The 22,329-nt window shown below is 37.1% G+C and overlaps 1 protein-coding gene across 1 annotated transcript in view; it reads left to right on the top strand.

Moving 5' to 3' along the window:
* ITGB3BP (integrin subunit beta 3 binding protein) overlaps positions 1-19,123 on the top strand; it is a 38,567-nt gene extending 19,444 nt beyond the window's left edge. The window contains exons 5-9 of the mRNA XM_070939494.1: positions 350-428; positions 1,667-1,760; positions 2,880-2,939; positions 14,539-14,608; positions 18,538-19,123. Coding sequence (XP_070795595.1) covers positions 350-428; positions 1,667-1,760; positions 2,880-2,939; positions 14,539-14,591 — 286 coding nt within the window. The 3' untranslated portion in view covers positions 14,592-14,608; positions 18,538-19,123. The remainder of the gene's footprint in view (positions 1-349; positions 429-1,666; positions 1,761-2,879; positions 2,940-14,538; positions 14,609-18,537) is intronic.
* Positions 19,124-22,329: the final 3,206 nt, after the last annotated feature.

The following is a 22,329-nucleotide window of genomic DNA, read 5'->3' on the forward strand; positions in this document are numbered from 1 at the left end:
TCTTAAACAACCATGAATTTGGAATGTGGCTTGGTTGGAATTCTTATGTACAGTACTAACACTGGGATATCTGGGTAAGTAGATACTAAATTAGTACACTGAAGCATGTTTGCAATCTTAATGCAACCAGGAAGAAACCCGATGAACTAGAAATATTTTTCAGATGCATGCCATAATGTAAATAGTTGCAACTTCATATGGCTGTTGTTTTAACCTTAATTGGGGTAGGGACAGGTTGTTTGCTAAAAGCACAACTTTACACGGAAGGTCTAGTTTTTCCTTATTTCTATTTTCCTTATATTTGTTTCAAGTATTGTGCCATTGATGTTGTATTTGTCTTTTTACATAGACTCTTGGTATTGCAGTCTGAAGTTGAACATTCCCTGGAAAGATTCCTGAAAATCCGAAAAAAACTAACCAATCTGAAGGTCCATCATTATGCTTTTCTGCTTTATCAAATTAATTCAATTATCTTGATTTTTTAAAAAAATCATTACAGCTTAGTTTTTATGTTCTTCCTTTTCTTATTGTGAGTTGAGTTCAGTAGAAATACTAAATATTCCATAGATGCATATGTGTGCTTGTACCATCTCTTCAAGGTAGACCCGACTAAGGAACCAAAGTCATACACACTAATGCTACATTTATTATAAGTTTATATTAACAGAATTTTGCAATTCTGAGTGTTTCCCTGCTCTCTCCCTTTGTCTTTGTGAAAACTAGGGAAGGTTTTCTCTGAGATGCTTGCTCAGGCTACAGTTTTGCTCTGGATTTAGATTTATTTTCTGACTATAGTCTTGGTTATGGATCTTTCTCCTGTTCCTCAAGGTGAATCTTTCTGCCCATTACATCTTTCCAGGGGGTCTGGAATAGCTCTCTACATTCTCACAAATTCTTTTCTAACAAGTTGCCCCTTTCTGCATTCACCTGCTACTTTCACTGTCTGAGAGGTGCATGTGTGTAAGAGGATTTGGGGATGGCTTTGCTCCTACTTTTCATTTTGTTCAAAGTTTGTAATAATTGAAAAATATGGGAATCACTGTCAGTGAATTTTTAAAATGTAACAGTGGAATAATTGAATTAATTATAAGTAATAATAGTACAACTTCTTTAAAATATCTAAGTAATCCTACTCTTTTGCAGTGCAACTTCCGATATGCTTTTTAAAAGTCTGGTGTTTCCCTTAGCCTTAAAAATGTTTAAATCTTGATATAGTAGCTGAATATGAATTTGGATTGGAGGACATCTGAATTAAAATCACGGTTCAACCATTCCTGCATTTTCATGTTGGTGCATGAGATTAAGACAGAGTTATGGGAAACAATACATTTTATCTGATTTGCTCTAGGAGAGATGATAAAATAATCCAAAGTTACCCCAACAGGCAAAAACTTCAAATCATATCCAAAATTTATTTATTTATTTATTTGTTCAACTTGAATGAAATTCCTGGTTTCTCAATTCTCTAACTACCAAATGTAGCCAGGAAATTAACTTTCAACTTCATTGAACTGATCCTATTGGGCATATTTCTAATATCACGTGCTAGTAACATGATATGTTTTATCAATTGAAAAGAGTGGAAGATTTAAGAAATGTTGTTTTTAGGTTAAAAACCTTAGCACTGATACTAACTTTCTCAAAAAAATAATAATCTGTTTTTCAGGCTTTAGAGGGCACCGGAGAGCTGGAAAATATTCTGGGCACGTCAAACAAGCCTGGTAACTTAAAAATTGAAGTGAGAAAATCCAGGAAACTGAGTAAGAAGGATTTTATCTCATTCCAGGTTTTTCTGACAGAATTTAAACTTTACATTTTGTAGGAGGGCTTGGAGCTATAATTGTATTATATAATAATATAAACCCTTCATTGGTTTATTTTTTATAACTTTTGAAGGCTCTAAAGACACTTTGCATGGAACAAAACAATTACAAAGATAAGTGGAGATATATATATATAAAGTTATTTAAGGCAACACAGCTCAATCCTGTATTTATCTAGTATTAAATTTAGTGAGACTCATCTCATGCAAATAGGACTATACCCTTAAATTAAAGTGTTCTGTTGAGGAAGTTAAAAAGTAACCTAATGTTTAATTCTTCACAGATGAAATGACCAAGTTTGGCATCCTATCTATTTCTCAGTTTACTAATCCATTCATGTATAAGACTTTCTGGGTTTTAATTTAGACAATATCAATATTATGGCTTTACGTGCATATTTTCTTCTAATACTTGTCCTTTATCGGTTCTTGTAATATAAGAATTTTGTTTACAAACTCTTTAGTGTATTCTAATATCCTTACCAATGTGTGTAGTAATATGCAAGATAAATTGTGTGGGTGGATATTTCCATAAATTAAGATGTATTATTGCCATTTATATTAAAATTTACTAAGATTCTATTTGCTGCTTTTCTTTTTTGGGGTAATATAGAAGTGTTGTAAGGTCTAAGGGTGATTTCCCTTCTCATTTCCTTAAGTTAGATGAGAAAACTGAAAAAAGCATACAAACTGTCATAAAATTTGAATAAAAGTTGCAATAGTGAAAATAACTTTTCAATACAGACTGGATTATTAAGGTCTATTAAACATAAAATCTGTGAGATCTTGATTAGTATTTAAAATTTGATTTTTATGCCTACAGCTGGTCTTGTAAATAAAATGGCTTGATTTCCTGTCTACCTGAAACCCTCTGTTATCATTCCTGATGCTTTCTTAGAAAACACTCATTCTATTACTATAATGGATGTAGAAATCTGCATCCAATTCAGCATTTTTAAATGTAATGATTTCATTGGGTGTTACTTAACCACCATTTTAAACATTAGAATTACACAAGTAGAGTTCTCGTGGTATCTAAATATTGTTTCTTCTTCAGTTGAGCAAGTCAGAAAGAGAAACCTGCAAAAACCGGGTGCTGTTAGACTTTCTACTCAAGGTGAGGTTTTTATTCCTTAATATTGTATAACATTTGCTTTGATGGCTAATTTACTAGGGAATTCCATTTCTTGACACGCTGTTTCGCAAGGCACCATCCCACCCATCCCTTACAGTATAATGTAACTTTCATCTCTTCCCCAAGCACTTAAGCAGGTATATAAAGACACATTGTCACATTTAAGGGTCTAACTCGAGGTGTCCAACCTTGGCAACTTTAAAAACTGCTAATTCCCCAGCCAGCCATGTTTACAGGTCTTAAACATTAAGACCTGTAAAGGGAGTGTCCCAAGGGAGACACTCCTGGTCCCAAGGGAGGACACTCCTGGTCTAACCAAAGTGATATGGTCTAAGAAGCTGCATTTGGTATTAGTTATTTTGCAATTTATCAAATGCCAAGAGGCTAGATATTTTGGACAGATGTTTCATTTTTAAAAACTCCAAATAAGATGTTGAATTGTTTATTTACATATCTTTCCCCTCTGGCTAGCGAGGTGAAGGAAAATCTGCAGCGCCTTGTGATGTTGATGTCCTTTTTTATTGATTGAGAACCACAAAAGTAGAAGTAGCAAACCCAGTTTTCTCCAAGCAGATGCCTAGGCAGCCCAAGAGAAAGAAACATACTGCTGATGAACTGCAAAAACCTCATTCCCATTTTTTCCCACTTTATTAACAAGCTTCCCCAGTTGGCACTCACTCCATCAGTGTCCACCAATAAGTGGTATGGAGTTGAAGTCCAACACGGTTGAAGAGGTCACATGAAGTTGGATTTATCTTTGTAACAGGGATGATTGGCTGGTGGGGAAACAACTACTGTAGGGTATTACAGACTGAACTAATTTATGGATTATTTATACATACATACATACATACATACATACATACATACATACATACATACATACATTATATCTGCAAATTCATTGGAAGCCTTGAGTGGGAACACTTTAGAACATGGTTGTCCAATCTTTTGGCTGGCCTGTACTGCATAGAATGAAGAGGAATGGTTTTGGGCTGCACATAAAATATAGTTAATATATATAAATAACAAACTTCCTTTATTTTTAATGTTATTTTTTTAATGATTTTGTTGGGCCCATTACAGGCTGTCCAGGGCCACATGAGGCTCATGGTTTGGACACAACTGCTTTAGAGAATCAAGAAATCAGGGACAATTTTGATTTATATTCTGGCTTTGCCTTCACATAAGAAAATGACAGAATTTATTGTCTGACATTGGTTTTTGCAGCCTGTTATCGTGGTCTTTGAATAAGCTGTTTGAAATCCAGTTTCCATGAAATCCGATAATTCTCTTATATCATTGGAAAATTTAGTCCTACAGGATGAGCATTGATAGAATTGATATTTATTTACTGAGTCTGCATTAGATCTGCAATAATTTGACAGTTACAGTGGCTCTTGACTTTTTATTTATTTCTTTGATTGCCAAATGCCATTATTTTCTAAAATGAGTTTTGCAGCAAGTTTTTTTAAAAGGATACTAAGGCGGTTCAGAGATCCTAAATAATATCCAGTGAAATACAATTGTATTCTTCCCCACGGAGCCCTTGCATTGTCCAAAATATTTTTATAGAAGATTGGGACCTTATAAAACAATGGAAGTGTGGGAGAGAGGTCTGGAGAAGGAGGAGAAAGTTGGGAATATTTTACACAGATGCTCATAGCCCCCCAGTATTTTAAAATCATTCTGGGCTTTCCAGAGGCCCTTACTCAAACATGCAGGTTATTTAGAAATGTTTCTTATCAAATTATTTTCCTACCAAAATCTTTTTCTTTGCAATGTTGAATCCACGGAGAAGAACCAAATGTACACATTTGGGGAGCGGCTTGCTTTTTTAAAAAAAATGTGCAATTTTTATTTTGAGACTCACACAAACATATTCATGTTTTGTATTTTGAAAGAGTAGACTATGACAAAATGCAAGGAAACGTGATTCGGTGATCATGGTCACGAAGACTCGAGAACAGTGGTGTCCAGCCTTGGCAATTTTAAGACCCGTAGATTTCAACTATCACAATTGCTGGTAGTTGTATGCTGGCTGGGGAATTCTGGGAGTTGAAGTCCACAAGTCTTAAAGTTGCCAAGGTTGAACACCCCTGCTCTAGAGGCTCCATGTGATCCTAGAGCACCTTCAGTTGCTACCAGTGGTGAAATCTAAAATTTGTTACTACCGGTTCTGTGGGTGTGGCTTGGTGGTGGTGGGGTAATGTGCCTGGGTGGGCATGGCCATTTTTTTTCTTTTAAAACCATTTTTTTCTACAACCTCTTCAGCGAAGAGGTTGTAAAAAAATGCTTTCAAAAGGCTCTGACGATCCCAGTTGAGTTGCCTGATCAGCAGAGGCTTCTTTTCTTTTAAAAGCCTCTGCCGATCAGGGAACTCAGCTTTGATCGTCAGAGGCTTTTAAAAGAAAAAAAAACCTCTGCCGATTAGGCAACTCAACTTGGATCGTCAGAGGCTTTTAAAAGAAAAAAAAACCCTCTGCAGATCAGGTAACTCAGCTTGGATCGTCAGAGGCTTTTAAAAGAAAAAAAAAACCTCTGCTGATCAGGCAACTCAGCTGGGATCATCAGCTGATGATCCCTTTGACGATCCCAGCTGAGCCGTGCGATAATCAGAGACTTTTTTTTTATTTTTAAAAGCATTTTTTCGGCCGAAGAGGTTGTAGAAAAAATGCTTTAAAAAATTAAAAGAAAAAGCCTCTGATGATTGTGTGGCTCAGCTGGGCATGGGGGGGGGCAGGGATTTTTTCTATTGGTTCTCTGAACCACCCGCCTCCATCGCTACTGGATCGGGCGATTCGGTCCAAGCCGGGAGCATTTCACCCTGGTTGCTACCCTTTATGCTAAGACAATGGTGCAGTTTTCCTGCAGTAGCAGTGTTACGGCAATTTGTGGCGAGGAGCACTTCTCTCTATTCTGCTGGAATCCTTGGCCTTTAATACAGATTAAGCCTCACTTAGTACTTAGCTCCCTTTAAGGAAACACATGCTGCCATTTTTCCCCTCGGGCATCTTTAATTCACTGATCTTAATAAAAGCTACCTTTTTTTTTTTGCAGTGTTCTTTGGGAAGCTTACAACAAATTGGAGCCAGAACATACAATGTTTTTAGTGTTCTTGACACCATGAAAGCAGCATATTTAAGGGGAATATAATCTGTTAATACCTGAATTTACACACACACTTCTGTATCTGTCTTACCCACATCACCATTTCTTAACTTCAAATCTCTCTGTGTACAGTATAGCCTTGGTGCCACCCAAGGCTTTAATAATGATAATATTTCTCTAATGTCTATTACTGGGGGACTTGAGAACACTCAACATTTATGAATACAGCCTTGCCACATTGCAGAGACAAATGAACTCTATTTTACAAAGTCCAATCTCACCAAGGCACTTAAAAAGATGAGATGCTTAACTGACATCACTGCTTAGCTGACCCACCTGAAGGTTTAAGCATATCTTATTTAAAAATAAGCACTTTATAGTTCTGTTTCATATTATGCACTTCAGTGGCTTAAAATCAGGAGGTTATGAGCTAGTGAGATAAACGATCTTTTTCCATGGTCTTAAGGAGTATTTCTAATCACTAGTTTTTCATAGACATTCTTCGTAAAGTTGTCTAAGTTTGACAGATGGAGGAAAAATCTACCTTGAAAGCATAAATATATCATGTGTTACACAGATTCATAGAATTTGAAAGACTGTTTAGACCAGTGGTGAAATGTAAAATTTGTTACTACCTGTTCTGTTGGCGTGGCTTGGTGGGGGGAGGGTAATGTGACTGGGTGGGCATGGCCCACCCAGAGCCTTTTAAAAGCCAAAAAATGCTTTTAAAAGCCTCTGACGATCCTAGCTGAGTTGCCTGATCAGCAGAAGCTTTTTTTTCTTTTAAAAACATTTTTTCTACAACCTCTTCAGCTGAAGAGGTTGTAGAAAAAATGCTTTTAAAAATAATGTAAAAAATGCCTCTGATGATTGCGTGGCTCAGCTGGGCATGGGGGGCGGGGGCAGGGATGTTTGCTACCAGTTCTCCAAACCACCCTCGTTACCAGACTGGGTGATCCAGTCCAAACTGGGAGCATTTCACCCCTGGTTTAGACCAAATCCAATTCCTTGTTAGTGCAGGAATCAAAATTAAAGCACCCCGTCAGATGACTATGTGCTGAGCATATCCAGCACCAGAGAGCCTTCCACTTCTTAAGATTATTTGTTCCATTATCTAACAAACTGCTTTTGCTCTTAAGATTTTCTGAACATTCAATCTCTCTCCCTCTTCCCTCTCTCCTCCACATAAGAGAAGCTTATTCTCTTATGTGCAGACCTCTTCTCCCCTATCAACACTGATTGATCCTCAAATGTGGAGGAGATCCACATTATATTGTGCCCCCCACTCCTAACCTCTGGAGCTGGTCCAAAAGGATATCATGAAAGATAGTATTGAAGGCTGGTGGGAGATCAAGAGAAGCAAGGACGAAATACTGCCATCCTGATTCTTCTTGCGGTCATCCAGGAATGTGACCAATGCCATCTTGGTTCCATACTGAATCTCAACTGCAAGGGGACCGCATGATCCGCTTCATACAGGGCCCTCTGAAGCTTGCTTTAAAAAGACAGGACAAAATCCCTTTCCACTTCCTCATATCTAATGGGATCATGTTTGCACTGGTATATGTGCATGTCTGCTTTTTTGCTACACTGATCGTGTTTACAAGAAGACTTGATTCCAATCTGGTTAGTCAATCATTTAGAAAGAATTTTTTCATCATAGCCAGTATAGCTGTCCATATAGCATTGTTTCCAAAATATTTGGAAATGCACTTACATAAACTATGAGCCTAATTTTATTCTTGGCCCTGTATTCACTACTTAAATACATGTGAGTAATGGATACAATTAGGAGCAAAACCTCCAACTGATGCAAGGATAGGAAAAACAGCATGTGTGTTTTCTTTCACAAAGTTTGGTTAAAGACTAGGAAGATAAGTAGCTTGTCTGTCCTCACAGGCAAAGAGTGAGCTGGGGAAGACAGCTAGTTCCCAATCTTGTGTCTTAAAACTCAAGGCAATGCTTCCTTTTTCCTGAGCTTGAAGTCATTTCGCATTTCTATTGATATCTGAAATCTCCGTAGCTCAGCAGTGTGTTCTTGGTGCCAGACAGGCAGCCACACATCTTGATCAAATAGATTAGTTTTCCCTTGTGGTTATGATTTAGTTTTTAAAAGAAACCGAATAAAGGACATTTCAGCAATGAAGACTTAGCTTGCTGGGTGTCAGATGTGTTGAGTAGGGTTTTCTCATTCTTTATTGTTAACATGTACTGAACGGATAACATTCTTGCCTCGTTTTTTTTCCCTATCTTACTACATTTTTTTATACATGCTTTGTGTCTGTATATAGAATTTTTTAGCATAGATGTTTCAATTTTTAATCCAAACACTATACTTAGTTAAATGGTGTTGCTTTTAAAAATTACTTTAAAGATAAGACCACCACAGTAGCAGTTTGTGCCTTATCTTAGAATGGAGTGTGGTTTATTAGAGAGTCCAGCTACATAAAGCAGGAATGAGCATGGCCCAAAGATTAAACACAATCTCTGGTTGATATGTGTTGCCTGCTGAAGATCTCATAACTCTTTGTGATCTAGGATGCCACTAATCCATGGCTGGCTGGGGAATTCTGGGATCTCTTCTTCATGCTGCAGAGGGTGAGAAATACTGCACTAATCAATTAGTTGCATAAACCTGTAAGCCTATTTGTGGAAGCCAACAATGGCTTGGCTTGGCTTCTCTTTCCCTACTTTTGCTACTTCTCTTTTTTTGTTGTCCCCCTCCACCTGCTTTTTGCTTCCTCTCTGTCACTAGTTGTTTTGCTGGGAGCAATGGGAATGCTGGGAGTTGTTTTGCTGGGAGCAATGAGGGCTCCAATTTATTCATAGCAGACAAGACTAAAAATTCTTTCTCATTGCTGGCTTTGAGTGCTCATTTTCTGTGGTGTGCAAAGGCAGTTTCTAAGGTGTGACCTGGAAGCTGCTGGAGCCTTCAGGGCCCCAAAGGTTGCCCATCTGTAGACGATGATCTGGCTGAGCAAGTGGGCAGGGTCAAACAGGTCATGAGTTTGAGTTTCACGATTCTCCCACGAGACCTAAATCCAGTTCCCCATGAATTCTGTTGACTCTTCCGTTGACCAGTTTGCCTTGACCATTAGTAGATCAGATTCTTGTGTATAGATAGCATGAAATAAACTCAGGAGTGATAGAAAGAGAAACCATACAAGCTTTGAGGATAGTGCTAGGTCTACTTTTCTCTTTCTCTTGTTCACTGGGGAAAAAAATCAAGCAAACGTTTATTAATATATAGCATAGCTATGAGGAAAGTAAATCCATTATATCATCTATGGCAAACTAAACTTTATGTTTTCAAAAAAATCTGTTGAACTGGATAGAGTCCCCAATTCCAGTGAAGATAAACGCAGATCAAAGTTGCTAATTGAAGTCAAGAATGTTAACATGATGGAAATCTTCTGATCTTGAAATCAGAGGTTTTTTTAAATACTGGCTAATGAACTAATGAAAAGAACTAAAAACTTAAAACAGGTCCCTACTGAATTGGACTCCTCACCCATCTAGCCAAGCAGTCTTTTCTCACAGTGGCCAACCAACTGTACAAAGAAATCTTCCACTAATCTTCCATGGCCTTCATGATACACTTCATCTGGGCCCATAGCCATTGATCTGCATGACTTCCATGGTCCAAACTTTTTGTGAAGCCAGCAAGGCTAGTATCCTGCTAGTATCCTCGTGAGAGTAAATTCCAGGATTATTTATCAATACTCAGAAACTCCTTTCAATATAGTCAATTAACACAAAAACAAAACCAAGGATTGAGTGTTTTGTGTTCAAGAACAGCTATTAATGAGATGTTGAATTGAGATGATTTCTTCCATTTTGAATGCTAGAGGCATATTTAACACTCCTTCACCTCCCCTTCCCCCTCCTCCCCAAAAGCACATAAAATTTAGCATGGTGTATGAAATTGGTTGTGGAATACAAAAAATATTTTTAGATTTTAACAACGTTGATTTTAACTGCCACAATGGTATCTCTTTTGCTGTTCTGATAAGAATGGGTGTGTCAAAAATAACTGCAAGGAAGGAAGGGCAGCTGAAGATGGAACATAGTGTTTTATTTTGCTTTTCACTTTTGGATGTGGTTTTCTATAATTATTTTTAATTAGTTACGCTCAGGACATAAAACATATGACTGTTCTTTAGCTTGGTACTGATGGAATGTCACATTATCATCACATGGTGAGGCATGAAATTTATTTACTTTACATAAACAACCTCTACTTAAAACAACTTAATTCAGAGCATTCTTTCATCAATCGACAGCATTATGTAGATCTTAAGATATCATTTTATGTTAGCAGCATAAAAAATAGCACCATTGTTTGCCCATGACTAGCATTTACAGTAAACAAAATGTTTTTTGAAGACAATGTAAGCAAACTTGAGAGCAGCTGCCAGGAGATGAAATCGAGTTGTGTTGCTGCTGTCTAAAGCATGCCATGTCTGTGTGTAGGATGGGTGCCGCATATTTCCAAAGGGAATTTTTGTTTTAGCATATGGAGGAGCAAATCCAAACACAATTAACCTTTATCCTGCTCAGTCCCGGACAGTACTTGATCACTTGGGGAGAGGCTTGTGCCTTGTGCCGGATAGAAAAAGCGGTGCTTACCCAGTGGGCAAATTCCAATTGATTAGAAAACAAAAGGATCTGTTACAAATGGGTTTGCTATGTCCGAGACAAAGCAGTGGAGTTTTGCAGTCTTTTTTTTTTACTTTTTTTTTTTTTTTTAAAAGCTGCTTTCTGAGTTTTGCAATATTATTATATTGCATTTAGCCTGATTTGGATAATCCATCTAATCTAGCTTTCTATTGTGAGATCAAGCAATGTGAAGCTAGCAGACTTTGCTTGCCCCCGTCGCTTTGCCGTTTGCCACAATTGTATAGTGCTTCGGTTGCAGCTGGCTGATCCCAAAAAGGTAGAATGGAAGTCCTTGGACAGGTAGAAGGCAAACGGTGTCTAGGCCTGATATTTAGAGCAAGATAAACTTCAAAGTACTCTATACCAAGTACTTTGGACCGTTATTTCTCAACCTTGGCAACTTAAAGGTAGGGGGACTTCAACTCCCAGAATTTCCCAGCCAGTGTTAAAGTTGCTAATAATGAAAAGCACTGCTCTAGACATTATGACATTTTTTGTCAGAAGATAAAAAATGTCATATATTAAGAGACCATTAGCCCATTTTGTTCAGAGCTACCTACATCAATTGGTCACGTTTCCCCCACCCAAATACTCATCTGGCTTAATTCGGCTTGACTTCCCAATCTAACCAAGGTTGGCCAAGTCCTACATCCTCTGAAAAGTGTAGACCGCAGACCTGCTGGTCATAGCAGTTGCCTTATAAACTATTAGTTTCTCCATTAAAAAAGGTATCTTCTGAAATTGCTCTGTAGTGGATTCAAAATACCATTGGCTGGAGATAATGGGTGTTGTAATCCCACACATCTGGATCATGGAAAACTGGATCATGGTAACTTTGTAACTTAGTAATGCATTTTATAAATTTAGTTAATATAAGAGGGTTTTTAAAATGTTATTATTTAATGACCTTTCTGCATTTCTTTCTATCAAAGTCTTTTTTCACATTTGCAAATTGAACCTGGTTATAAGATAGGATTTGTTATCTTTGTTACAATATTTTTCTTATTTTTTTTTTTACAATTTTAATATATTCCTAGAGTCAAAGCTATACATGTATATTCAAAAGTAATCCCCAGTATGTTCAATATGGCTGATGCTGTGATTTATTTCTCAGAAATAAATTCCAATAGCATGATGCAAGATTGAAACTTTGCATTGCAACCAGTGGTGAAATCTGAACCGGTTTGCTACCGGTTTGCTGGCCGCGCATGCGCAGTTTGCACCAAATGCATGCTGTGCACACATGCGCAATACACACCAAAAGGAGGGTTGGGAAGGTAAGTAGAACAGCGAGGGGGGGGAAATCAGCTGTGGAGTGCGATCTTGGGAACCTTTTTAAAAACATTTTTAAAGCATTTTATACCACGGGTTCGGGTGAATAGGTAGTAAAAAATTCTTTAAAAAAGTTTAAAAAAGGCTCAGATGATCACAACTGTGCCGCATGATTGTCCGAGCCTTTTTTTTAACTTTTTAAAAGCATTTTTTCACTACCTATTCGTCCAAACCGGTAGTAAAAAAAATACTTAAAAAGCAAAAAATAAAGAAGTTCCGACAATCAGCTGAGCGACGTGTGATCGTCGGAACTTTTTTTAAACATTTTTTTACTACCGGTTCAGTGAACCAGTAGCATTTTTACTACCGGTTTGGGCAAACTGGCCTGAACTGGTAGCATTTCACCTGATTGCAACCCCATGCATGTCTACTCAGAGGTAAACTCCTCAGAGTTCAATAGGACTTAGCTTCAGAAAAGCGAGAACATTGTGGTCTCACTTCCCTTTGAAGGCTGAACCATTCTTGAAATTATTTTGTAAGAAACTAAGTTTGGGCTGTATCGATTTTGTGTGGCATTTTTTGCTTTAGGTGAGATTTTAATCTGTCTAGCAGAGAAATGCTACTTAGTGGAAGAAAAATGGTTAGTCTTCCATTATTCTTTTGGCCTCTGAATATTGTAGGATATAATGCTTTTTGGTCGTCTTAATCTTTGGCCTAGCAGTAGTTAAGATGTCAATTTTAAAATACAACATTAGAGGTATGTAGCATCATAGTTTACAGTAATGTTAGATATTTTGAAAGCAAATAGTGTTTCAAGTGTGGATTAATGTTCTATACTTTCTAGATTAAATGTTACCTATCAAGTTGACTGTGATACTCATTTATAAAAAATATGTACCTGAATATCTTCAATTATATTCAAAATCAACTATACAAATGCATCCAAACATACACTAGCTTACTAAATTGCATTCCTTTCAGGATTGCCTCATGAACTTGGATCCAATTGTTGTATGCTCTTATTTCTTATAGTTTTTTTTTTCAGCAAGCCTTACAATAATATAGGAATATGAATATCAAGTGAAATGAAACCTTAAATTATAAAATGTTATCAGTACTGTGTTCCTACATGACTACAAATGCTCAGAAAGAATACCTGTTTCTTTTCTTTCAGACATGTAATGGTTATTTAAAATAAAACAGGGTGTGGGAAGGCACAACTGAGGCGATTAATAGCAATTACTTTTAAAGAGGTGTAAATAACTTGCTATCCAGACATTACAAATATCTAGGTGCTCTCTATGTGCTGATGACAACAAAATTGAAAAGAAAGACGGTAATAATTCTGACTGGTTTTCTCTGCAGAAGATATTGATTATTTGTGTGTGGTGAGAGATTTGGAAAATTCAATTAAAGGAGTTGTGCAAAGGTTTCATAAATTTTCCTTGTACAGCGTGTACACAGACAATGTTGCGTATTAAATCAATGCAGCACTTCACAATATATTTTCTTTGAAACATAAAAATAAATAACATTTAAACAGTTCTGCTTACTACAGAAACAAGTTTTATTTTCTGCGAAGCATTTAGTCATGTGCTATCACTGACTCATACACATTTGCCAGCTGTAACAAATTTTATAGACATTTTCTCCAGAGACATAGTTCATGTACTATGAATTTTTAAATGAGCAAATGGTGAAGAGGAGATGTCAGCAATATAAAAATTGATCAGTTAAAAGATAAAAGCATAAGTAAAGAGATTTGTATGGTAGTCTTAATAGGTTTTATTAAATAAAAATACTATAAAAAGAACCATAATGAATAGTCTAAAGATTTTAACTGTGCTTGAGGGTTATGGAGAAAAATTATTCTGGCACATTTAAGAAAAGAGAGGTTTTATATCAGCAGTCAAGTGACCATTTTTTTCCCTGTCTCCGCTTTCCCTATCCACTTTGGAGTTTCATATGGCTTAAAATGCTCTAACTTTGCATGCACTTGCAAAAATCAAAGCAAAAATCCAGAATAAAATTTTAGAGAGCTCATGGTGGCTTTTGATTCTTATTGAGATTCTTATTGACTTTACCCAATAGTTACAAATGTCACTTGAAGTTGAATGTCCCATGTTATCTCTGGAAAATTATCTTCCTACTCTTTCTTGTGAGAGACAAAAAGGAGGGGAGGGAAAGTGCAAAAAAACAGTTTTAACAATTTCTCTGTAATTGTGACTATAATAAAAGCAGGACAAATGACTAATGCAATGGAAATGGAATGAGAATAACTTGGGCAGTGTATTGGATTTTGGATTTAGTGGGTTTTTTTTTACTCCATCCAGTTTCATAGCTGTAAGACACCAGTAACCCTTAAAAAGTAAATAAATATCCATTCTGGCCACTACTCCTCATCTGAAAAATCTTCAGTCTTCACATTTGTTTGAATGTAATAGTAGGTTGTACTCTATAATGGCCTATTAATAAGTGGGAAGAACTGCAACTTGAGTGTGTTAAAACATGTTAAGTATAAGTTGTTCTTGTTTTGCAGAGACTCTCCAACCTGCCAATAGCTTTGCATTCCTGAAATCTCTCATTGGCTAAGGTGAAGAGACATTAAGGTGAGGCTTTAAATGTACAATATAGAAAATCATGTAATGGGAACTTTTGTGGGAATTATAGACCTCTGATAGCATTACATTTTGAGTGTAATATAATTTATTAAAAACTGTTTCAAAAGTGTTCATCTGATTGAATTAGTCAATGGAAAAACAACTCAATGTGATCATAAATATTTTCTCTGCAAATTGGTGATTCTCAAATGGCAAAATATTTTGCAAAAGATATATTGTGCTGTTTCAGATATGATGTAATAAAAAAAGCATTCTTTAATCCAATTGTATATTTATAGGTTATAATTCCATCCTTGCATTATTCAGAGTGAATCCCATTTTGTGTGTGTTTTAATGTGTATATATAAATATTTGTTAGGATATTTTAACGTGTATATATAAATATTTGTTAGAATATTTGCTTTAATTTTTTTTAAATTTGGATGGTCATCAAAGTGAAGTTGATAAGGATTTCAATCATTTTTTGTGCCATATTCAAGTGTTTTACTTTTACATGGGTACTCAAAACATACTGTTTGATATTTGTTTTTAGAATGCATTTCATTCAGTCTTGATCAGAACACATTTCACTTCAGAACATATTTCAGTTTGCTTTTATAATTTTATAAAATCACATTGTGGTAGACAAGTGCTAGTTAGAACTAATTTTCATGAAGTAATCTTCATCAAGTTGAATGTTATTTATTCCCTCCTAAGTCAGGATAAGATTGTACTCATTTAAGTATATAGTATTTTCAAGACCATAGTTTTCTTATCATCAAACAAATTTTACATATAACACAGAATCAGCATTGTATCAAACTAGGCTGATTTATATTGGAATGTAAGATGGCAGCCCTGTGCTTCAGCATCACTGAAAAGTGGATGATTCTGAGTTGCATTGTGGCCGGCTCACCCTCTCATTCTATGAAATAAATATTGCTCCCTTGTTTGTTACCGTTGTAGCACCAGAGCAAGTGGACTGCAGTTTGCACTGCAGCTCTGATGCTTATAACTCCTATATTAATAAATATAACTTTATTGAAGAGTACAGCAGTAAGAAAAACAACAAATAGTACTGTCTTAGGTTGTTCAACTAGAAAGAAAAATGCACTCTGAACTGCTCAAGGGATGAAAGAAGCATATATACTTGGAGCTGAATCAGCAGAAGTTGAGCAACAAGACTTAGTGCAGAACAAAACAAAAGCAGGATTTTTTTTTTTTTGCTGCCAGTGAGAAAGCAATAGAGTTTCTTCACCCTTGGCAGTTTGTAACACAGTCCGAAAGCTCAGCAGGACAGCACAAGAGCATGCACAAAGTGCATCCTAAACACTCAATAAGCCAAGAGAGGTTTGGCGATCTTAAAAATATCCTGAAGCCCAGTTTTAGTAAGATGCCGGATACTACACAGAATGGGGATGTACACCAAAACTCAACAAACAAACCAAGACAGCATTAGTAACTGGAAAGCACAGTAATGCATGTATGAACATACAAACACACTTTTTCCATTATTTGTCTGCAAAAACAGGAATGTATGCTTATGAACAATGTAACTTGTTCATCCATGTGTACTTTTGATGCAGAAAAGATTTTTTTAAAAAAAATCTTTTTAAAAAAGTGATTTCCCAACACCCTTACAGCGGTTTTGTTCTGTTTGGCCATGTACTTTTCTTTCAACACTCTCCTCCTCTTATTCTATTCAGTGTAAACCAGTGGTAGCAGGTACAATACTAGCTACATGGGGAAAAGTTTGGGAAAAAAAACTTGCACATGAACGATAGAATAACAACCCAGAACACAGCACTTAAAATGGTCAGGATATTTGAAACTATAAAAAAGCCAGGGTTTTTTGTTTTGTTTCTTAAAAATCACTCACCACAAATGTATTTTACTGAAACTACTATTTGATGTCAGAGCATTTTACATATTCTTAACACAAATCAGAGATTTGTCTTTCTCAGGTAAGTCAATATTCTGTTATGAGTGCAATCCAGATGAGTTAATGTCTACAAGGCAACATTCCCATTGGCTTTGAGAGGTAGGCAGAAGGCAAGTGGCTGCTAGGGATCTACTAGTGAAAAAGCAGCCAGCCTTTAGTCACAGTAGACATCCATAGAGGCAATTTTGTCTCAGGAAGCACAGGTTAACTCTGCTACTAAATCATGGAGTATCACTACATAACCTGTGCCAGAGAATAGCCTTGCTCAGGATGCTGGTACATAGACACAACAGTTGCTGGGATCTAGTTATATGAGTATTGGTTGCCAACAACTTGTATCTTCTCATCTTGCCCAGGTAGTGCAAATAAGAGTGTCCAGTGTTACTATTTAAGCCAACAGATGACCTCTCTTCTTATTAATATTCAGCTTTCCCCGTACACTGAGCATGACAATAGTACTTAAGTTCACCAATACCTATATATATAAAAGCGAAAACCACTCACACATTAATCACGAAATCTCCAGAACTGTAAAGCCTACAAACTTGAAATTTGCCACCTATGTTCCTCTTGGCTTCTAGGTGCTCACTAAGAAAAGATTTTTCAAAATGACCATCAGAGCAGTAGTATTTCCTATATTATTATAACACACTCTGATGCTAATTAGTTAGACGTTCTATTCCCCCTCCCAACTTGAAAATAACTCTGGAGAAAATGGGATAGCATAGGACAGGCTTCTGTAGAGCAAGCCCCATGGAGAGAAGGAACTACAAAGCCTGAGGGAAAGAAGAGGATAGGAGAGGATCTATGGGGCCAGCCTGAGGGAGAGAAGGGGGTAGGTTAAGAGAGGCTTCTGTGGAGCCAGGCTGAGGGAGAGGAGAGGCTTTTGTGGGGCCAGCCTGAGGAAGAGAAGGGGAGAGGAGAGGATCCATGGGGCAAGCCTGAGGGAGAGAAGGGGATAGAGAGGAGAGGCTTCTGTGGGGCTAGCCTGAGGGAAAGAAGGGGAGAGGCTGATCTTAACTACTCATTAATTTTCAAACTCTAAGTGTCGATTTATCAAGCCTGAGCACATAGTTTCGTAGCGAAGCACGGACATCCAGCTAGTCCTAAATAAAGCAAGCAGGGTCTTGGTGGAGTTGAGTGGAACATTTGCTGAATGACTTATGTAACCATCCTCTTTCTTTCCATCTGGGACACTTCTGCAACCAGGAGTGCACTCCACAGAGGAAGATTGATTAACAGTTTGTTAATACGATTATGTTTCTCCTTACTGTCAGAAAAATCAAAAGGGTTCGTAAATGTTTAAGTACCACTGCCTACCTAGTAACAATAAAGGAGAATTCCAGTAAATTATGAGTTATTGTCGGGCTGACAGTTTACTGTGGCCCTCCAACAGCAGCAGCTGCAGTAGTAGTAGTAGGAATGCATGTTCTCACTGTATCTCATAATCCTTGAGTTTTTATTAGCAGAGTGCATAATTAGAAAATAGAAAAATAATCTCCATTTATTGTAAAAAGGGGAACTTGCTGAAGAGACATAAACTCATTTGTATTATTATAGTAATCCATAATACATGTTTCAGAATCCAAACTTTCCAACACTTAAGTGCCATTATTGGTAGCTATAGTTCTTGGTAGCTATAAGTTGCTTGTTATCAAAGCAATTAAGAGCATTTATTTGTGCCACATAGACCAAATAATCAGCATGAAATAACAGTATTGTGTTAAACATCATTCTCTTTATTTTCTTGAAATATTAAGACATTTGGCTGTGCTCCCATTTTAAATAATAAACTAAAGTAGTAGTGAGTATTTGTATTGTAACAAATGCACATTTCCTTGCACATCAAGGAAAATGGGATATTTTATTTCCCAATGGTTTGTGTGTGCTAGTATGTTTCATAATTGTAATTAGCAATGGTAAACAGTGTTAACATTGGTGCTATATCCTGTTATTTTAATCATTTGTATGTATGTGTGTTTTAAAAAACCCACAGGTTTTAAGAATATACCAAGCTTGGCTGCAAGATTCTCCAACTGCCTGATCCTACTTAAAAGGTTAAAAAAAAACCTTCCTGTAAATCTATCTCTCCAGCAAATACCAGCTAAGGATTGCTCAGTGTACCAGGCAGGTGCACATCTAGATACAGTTTCTTGCATCTAATTTAAACTTTACAATCTGTACAACCAGTTAATCTCAATGTAAATAATACACTTGCCATAGCTTTTTATGCAAATATGTAATGGCATAAATTGTACTCCTTCTATAGTTAAAAAAACCCTAAGAAAACTTGCTCAATGCTGGTAAAAATTCTTTAATGAGCTTTTCATTACATTTTGAAAGAAGGCCTACTTTTAGAGATGGATGCTATTTCCCAGGCCTTCAAACAAACTGCAAATTTCACAGTAATTATATGCTCCATGCTGCCTCTGATGGCCTGCCAATTCTACCACAAACAATGAAGATGCCTTGCCAATTTACAGCATATTGTTTATCTTATCAGCACACACAAATTCAAACAAATATGCCATTTATCTTTGTATATAACCCTTCATTTGTTAATAAAGACTTATGAGATCTAAGCATTTTATATGCAATTATTGTTTTAGCGATGTTGGTTTCCCAGTGAAGTTCAGTTTTTTTATTGTTAATGAAACCATCCAACACCAGTATGTTTTGTGTTATTGGGAACTTAAACAACTAAATACAGTACATTAAAGCTCAATCCTTAAAAGGTTAAGTATTTTTGTGAAATAGTATTTGCAAGCATAAAAATTAAGCTAGTTCTAATATAAGATAATCCTTGCTTAATGTCCACTTGTTCAGCGGTCATTTGAAATTACGGCACTGAACAAGGGGTACTTACTTACCCATGGATCCTTGTAGTTGTGACCATAGCAACATCCTCATGATAGCTTTTTGACCAGTCCTCAAATTTACAACCATCCCAGCATGATCACGTGATCATGATTCAGGCACTTATGTGATATGATTCAGGCACTTTGTAACTGGCTCACAATTACCGTTTGTTGCAGCATCCCAGAATCATGTGATCACCAGCTGTGACTGATACCAGCATCTAACAAAGTCATCAGGGAAGCCATCCAGTAGTTACAAATGATGGTCACATGACTGTGGGACATGACCACCTGAGATTCATCTAAATGACAGCAACACTGGGACAGCTGGAATTAATGCTGTAAGTGCAGTCATGACACCACACATCTTATGACTGAATATCAGAATAGCCGAGTTGGAAGGGAACTTGGATGTCTTCTAGTCCAACCCCTGCTCACGCAATAGATCCTATACCCATGATGGTGAACCTATGGCACATGTGCCCGAAGTGGCACACAGAGCCATTTCATTTCATTTCATTTCATTTTCATTTCATTTATTGGATTTGTATACCGCCCTACTCCCGAAGGACTCAGGGCGGTAAACAGCCACAAAATAAAATACATAAATACAAAATTTAAAAACAGAATAAAACTGAATTAAACAATTTGGCCAAGACAAATTAAAAACACCCAGTAATTTTAAAAACAAATTAAAATTTACATTTTAAAGGGGAAAGATTTAGGCCAGGCCGGCTTGATGGAATAAAAAAGTCTTGAGAGCGCGACGGAAGGTGCACAGATCCGGGATCCTCCGTATCTCCGGGGGGAGTTCATTCCAGATAATAGGTGCCCCCACAGAGAAGGCTCTCCCCCTGGGGGCCGCCAGTCAACATTGTTTGGCCAACGGCACCCGGAGGAGCCCCTCTGTATGAGAACGTACCGGCCGGTGGGAGGCTATTGGTGGTAGCAGGCGGTCTCGTAAATAACCAGGTCCTAAGCCATGGAGCGCTCTAAAGGTGATAACCAAAACCTTGAAGCGCATCCGGAAGATCACTGGGAGCCAGTGCAGCTTGCGCAGGAGAGGTGTTACATGGGAATGCCACGTCGCTCCCATAACCACCCGCGCAGCCGCACTCTGCGCCAGTTGGAGCCTCCGAGTGCTCCTCAAGGAGCTGTTGCCTGGCACATGCGGCGGCGTCTCTTCCGAGTTTCTGGTGCGTATGCGATGATCAGCTGCCCTTCGTGTGTGTGGCAGTATCGGAAACTGGAAGAGCTGGTCTTCCGTTTTCCTGTGTAATCATACATGCCAACTAGTTGATTGTTGCGTGCACATGTGCTCCAGAAACACAGAAGACTAGCGTGTGCGCCGGAAACCCTAAACAGGAAGACTAAATAAACTGGAAGTTCATTTTTGGGTGCGCACATGTGCCCTGGGCAACTCTTCCAGGTTGCAACCCAGATGAGCGCGCGTGCGTGCTCCTTTTTCAGCACTCAGTGAAAAGGTTTGCCATCACTGATCTATACCATTTCAGATAAATGGTTGTCCACTCTTCTTAAAAACCTCCAGTGATGGAGCACCCACAACTTCTGAAGGCAAGCTGTTTCACTGATTATTTTTGATCCCTATCCCAATTACTATTGGTGAGGATTACTTTATATGCATTGGGACCCATAAATGATTTGATATTTCAGTTTGCATATTAGAAGCACATTTTTAAGACAGACGATTTTGAATGGAAGTAATGAAATGTTTTGTTTGCTTTATGAAAATGTATACTTTTATAAATTACTGATAACTTAGTTTAGGAATAGCAAAGACTGGGAACTTGAAATTTACTTTCTAATTTTCTTTAACTAGCACAGTCTTTATTATTTATTATTTCTTTCTCTTACAAAAAAGAGAAAGAAAATAGATTGCTTCAGAAAACTCATTACCAAGAAATTATCATAAAACAAAAGAGCAACGTATGTAAATCAAATGTGTTGTGTACTTGTATAATTCAATAAAGGTATTTGAGAATCTAGAATGTGAATTAAGAATTCTCATAGCTTTTTTTTAAAAAAAGAATGTAACATTTATCTGTATGACTCTTAACTGTAGAAATAATTAGGAAGGAAAAAAACACATCTCAGAATATCATATTTGGAACACATGTTTCTGTCTCCCTAGAGCCATTGGGGCAAAGTCTCCAAGGATAAGGAGGTTAATGAAATCAAAAGAATACTACAACAAGCTTTAGAAAAGGCCCATCTATGCTTACTCAGGGTTAAATTGTGTAAATATGCAGCAACAGAGGGCCTGTAGAAATCTAACACTGGAAGCTAAAATTCAGGAGCATGAATGAATGCTTTACTATTGAATGGGCCTCCATAAGGGTTAAGTAGCCTATATATTCAGTAGGAAGAGCAACACTACATTGTTTTTCCATACAAGTTTGATACCAACACAATCAGTAGCTGTCTATCAATCACAGAGAGAACAGGCCTGGAGATGACTGCAGCTTTAAATTTGCATTTGTGCTTTGTACATAAACCATTATATTTATAGCCATTTTCTTGTTTTTCTTCATGTTTAGCTGTTTATGCTTTTTGAAAAGCTGCTCATGAGAAGGCACTATAGAAACGGCATTTTAAGAAATAGTATAAAGTGCTTCTGTTTGTATAGAACTATTCTGTATCATATTGGTATGGTTGGGAAAAGTCACCATTTGGTTTTAAAATGTATGAATTAGACTAATGTAGTGGTTCTAGTGTTGAGAGAGGCCCAGTTCAAGGTCACTGAATGACCTTGGTTCAGTCACACTTGGCTCAACCTCTTTCACAAGATGGTTATGGGGGGAAATGGGAGGGATGCTCTGTATGGGAATTTGTCTTCCTGTGGAAAAGCAAGACATAAATCTCATAAATTATAATAAAGTTTGATTTTAATACAGTAAAACTTTTATTTA

This window comes from Pituophis catenifer, unplaced genomic scaffold (assembly GCF_029215685.1).
Source record: "Pituophis catenifer annectens isolate HBS135680 unplaced genomic scaffold, rPitCat1.0.hap2 SCAF_3, whole genome shotgun sequence".
NCBI classification, from domain to species: domain Eukaryota; kingdom Metazoa; phylum Chordata; class Lepidosauria; order Squamata; family Colubridae; genus Pituophis; species Pituophis catenifer.